This window comes from Cariama cristata, unplaced genomic scaffold (assembly GCF_000690535.1).
Source record: "Cariama cristata isolate BGI_N322 unplaced genomic scaffold, ASM69053v1 scaffold18370, whole genome shotgun sequence".
Lineage (NCBI taxonomy): Eukaryota > Metazoa > Chordata > Aves > Cariamiformes > Cariamidae > Cariama > Cariama cristata.
The window spans coordinates 6,672-9,210 of record NW_009593167.1 but is presented as its reverse complement, the minus strand read 5'-3'; the positions used below and the strand labels follow the sequence as shown (position 1 = coordinate 9,210).

Sequence of the window (2,539 nt, the reverse complement as noted above, 5' to 3'; positions counted from 1 at the left end):
TCCACAGGTGGTACAATATTTCTTGTGGAAAAAAGGTCTACTTTTATAAGTTTTGAACCTGGCATCTGTTTGTTGAATTAGATGTTTTCTGGTTGTTGTGTTGCTTTTACACTTCTCTAGCATGACAGTCTTGTGAATTTACCTGCTTCTACTTTAATGAAGGTCTGTAAAGGGCTTTGAAGAGAAGAGCAATGTGAGAATTAGCCATTCTTTGTTTACAATGTGCTCGAATAATTTTGCTTGTGCAGTCCATTTACTACTGGCATATATAGTTTCTCGCTTTCATGTTTCTTGTATATTCGTTTACAAATCTATCAAAATACCGTAGGCATGTAATTGCCACTTACTCACAACCTGTAATTATATTGATCAAACATTTCTAATTAACTGACCTCAGCTGAACAAGAACTTTAGTTCCCAGCTGTTTAAATTACTTAGAAAATAAGTTAGCTATCAAAGTTGTATATCTAACACTTCAACACTATTAATTTTTTCCTCAGTTGGGTGTGCTGGGGGCCGTGGTGATTCTTTCTTTAATGCTTAACAGGGAGCAGGGAGAGAGTTTGAGAGAGAAGGAATAGGGATGCAGAATGGTCGACGGATCTGACAGATTGTGGATAAAGCAGTTGGTGAAGAGTAAAATGTCCTGATAAAACGTCTGATGTCTGCAGAGAATGGCAGAATAGAGCAATTACATTTGTGTACAGGAAAAGTTACTGTTTTTTCACTTATTTCTCTCCTTCTTCTCTCTCTCTTTTCATTGCCTTTCCCAGGGATTTGGAAACCTGCCAATCTGCATGGCTAAAACTCACTTATCGTTGTCTCATGACCCTGAACAAAAAGGAGCACCTACGGGGTTTATTCTGCCAATCCGAGACATTCGGGCCAGTGTTGGTGCTGGATTCCTGTATCCACTAGTAGGAACGGTACGTGATTGAGGAAAACCCTCAGCTGTGGGGCGAGGAAAAAAATTTAATGTGCATTCCAGTAAGCAGTTATTTTTGAGCATCTTAAATTAGGAGAGTCCTTGTTATTTACAGTTGATGTTTTAACAGTCCAGTGTATTAGATGCCCTTAATAGATTTTTTTTTTTACAGAAGGAAGAGGGAAGCTAAAATAGACCACCTGACCATTTCAGTACTTAGCAAGCCCCCAATGTGCTCCCCAGGTCCCATATCTCTGTCTTCCTGGATTTTGAGCAAAGGGTGAGCTCTGTAGCTAATGAATTGTGAGAACTGCAGTCTGGTAGAGGGGATGGGAGAAATCCTTGGCCCACCTATTTGCCGTTGTGACTTTGCATTCCTGATGAAAGCACTTTGCAGTATTGCAGGTGAAGTCTGTACACCTGCAGATCAGAGTAGGACAAGAGAACTCCTCCAAATCTTACAAAGCAAACAACTTCTGATAAGACACATCCAAAGTGAAGCTGACCTGTACTGTTAATCGTTTGTCAGTCTCCTCTCCCATTTGGTTCTCATGGTTTTGCTGACCATCTGTTTGCTGTTCAGCCTGCATCAGTTCAAACAATTCATTTCAGTATGCCCTTGAGTGTTTAGTTTCTGTTCTTTACTTGATTGACATAATGTCAGCTGAGAGGTGAAAGAGAGGCTCCAACAGAAACAGGATCCTGGAATAGCTTTGATATGAATTGCCTGGCAGAGAGAGGAGCTCCCTAAAAAATGAGCTAATGTTCAGGTTTGCATCCAAAGAAAGTATGTTAGGATGAAAAGATCTATGGGAATTCTTATCTGAAGAGTCTCTTCTGGGCAAATGTTAAGTGACTTGTTAGATTATTTTAGGGGATGGAGCAGCTGGAGCAAGCAGCTCTGTCTTTTTCTTATTTTTGGGGCCTGAACCTTTTTCAAGTCTTCATGGCAACATGTTTGTTTTAATAAGCTTTCAAAAGCTTTAGGGGTGCAGGGCTCAGATGATGAAATGTGCTGATTTAAGAGTTGGATCCCTTCTTCCTTCAAATGCTAGCTAGAGCCAAAATTGGATATCTTTTAATTCTTTAAAAAAAAAAAAAAAGGAAGGTAAGGGTTTCCAGATTACCCAACATAAATAAAATAACCACGTCCTGGTTAAAGTCTGGCTCATCCATGTTTTTAAACAGTAATATGTGTTTTGGGATAAAATAAAAAATAGCATGCTTGTTCCTGTTATTAATGACATTTTTTTGCAAGCCAAGATTTAATCCAAACAATGATTTATTTTTTTAAGCACTGGAGAAGGAAAGGGTACACAGCATTAATGAGCTACACAAGAGAAAGACGTTTTCAGACATTAAAACTAACATTTTGGCTCTTTTTCTGATGTCTTCAGTTTCTATGAAGTTGGACCCTTTCTGCTCCCTTCCCAGATTCCTAATGTTTTCTTGGACGTGTATTAAATCATGATGTTAGTTCTGCCAAAATTAACAGTAAGTCTTCTGGTTAGGGACATGAAGATCATTCTTCTGTGGTGTCTGCAAAGCCAGGGAAAGGATGTCCTTTTGAGAAGCAATCCAGGGCATTTTGAATCAGATCACCATTTTAAACCC

The 2,539-nt window shown here is 39.0% G+C and overlaps 1 protein-coding gene across 1 annotated transcript in view; it reads left to right on the top strand.

Moving 5' to 3' along the window:
• Nucleotides 1–2,539, top strand: part of MTHFD1 (methylenetetrahydrofolate dehydrogenase (NADP+ dependent) 1, methenyltetrahydrofolate cyclohydrolase, formyltetrahydrofolate synthetase) — a 42,206-nt gene that overhangs the window by 36,535 nt on the left and 3,132 nt on the right. Inside the window, exon 26 of the mRNA XM_009709385.1 lies at nt 774–926. Coding sequence (XP_009707687.1) covers nt 774–926 — 153 coding nt within the window. The remainder of the gene's footprint in view (nt 1–773; nt 927–2,539) is intronic.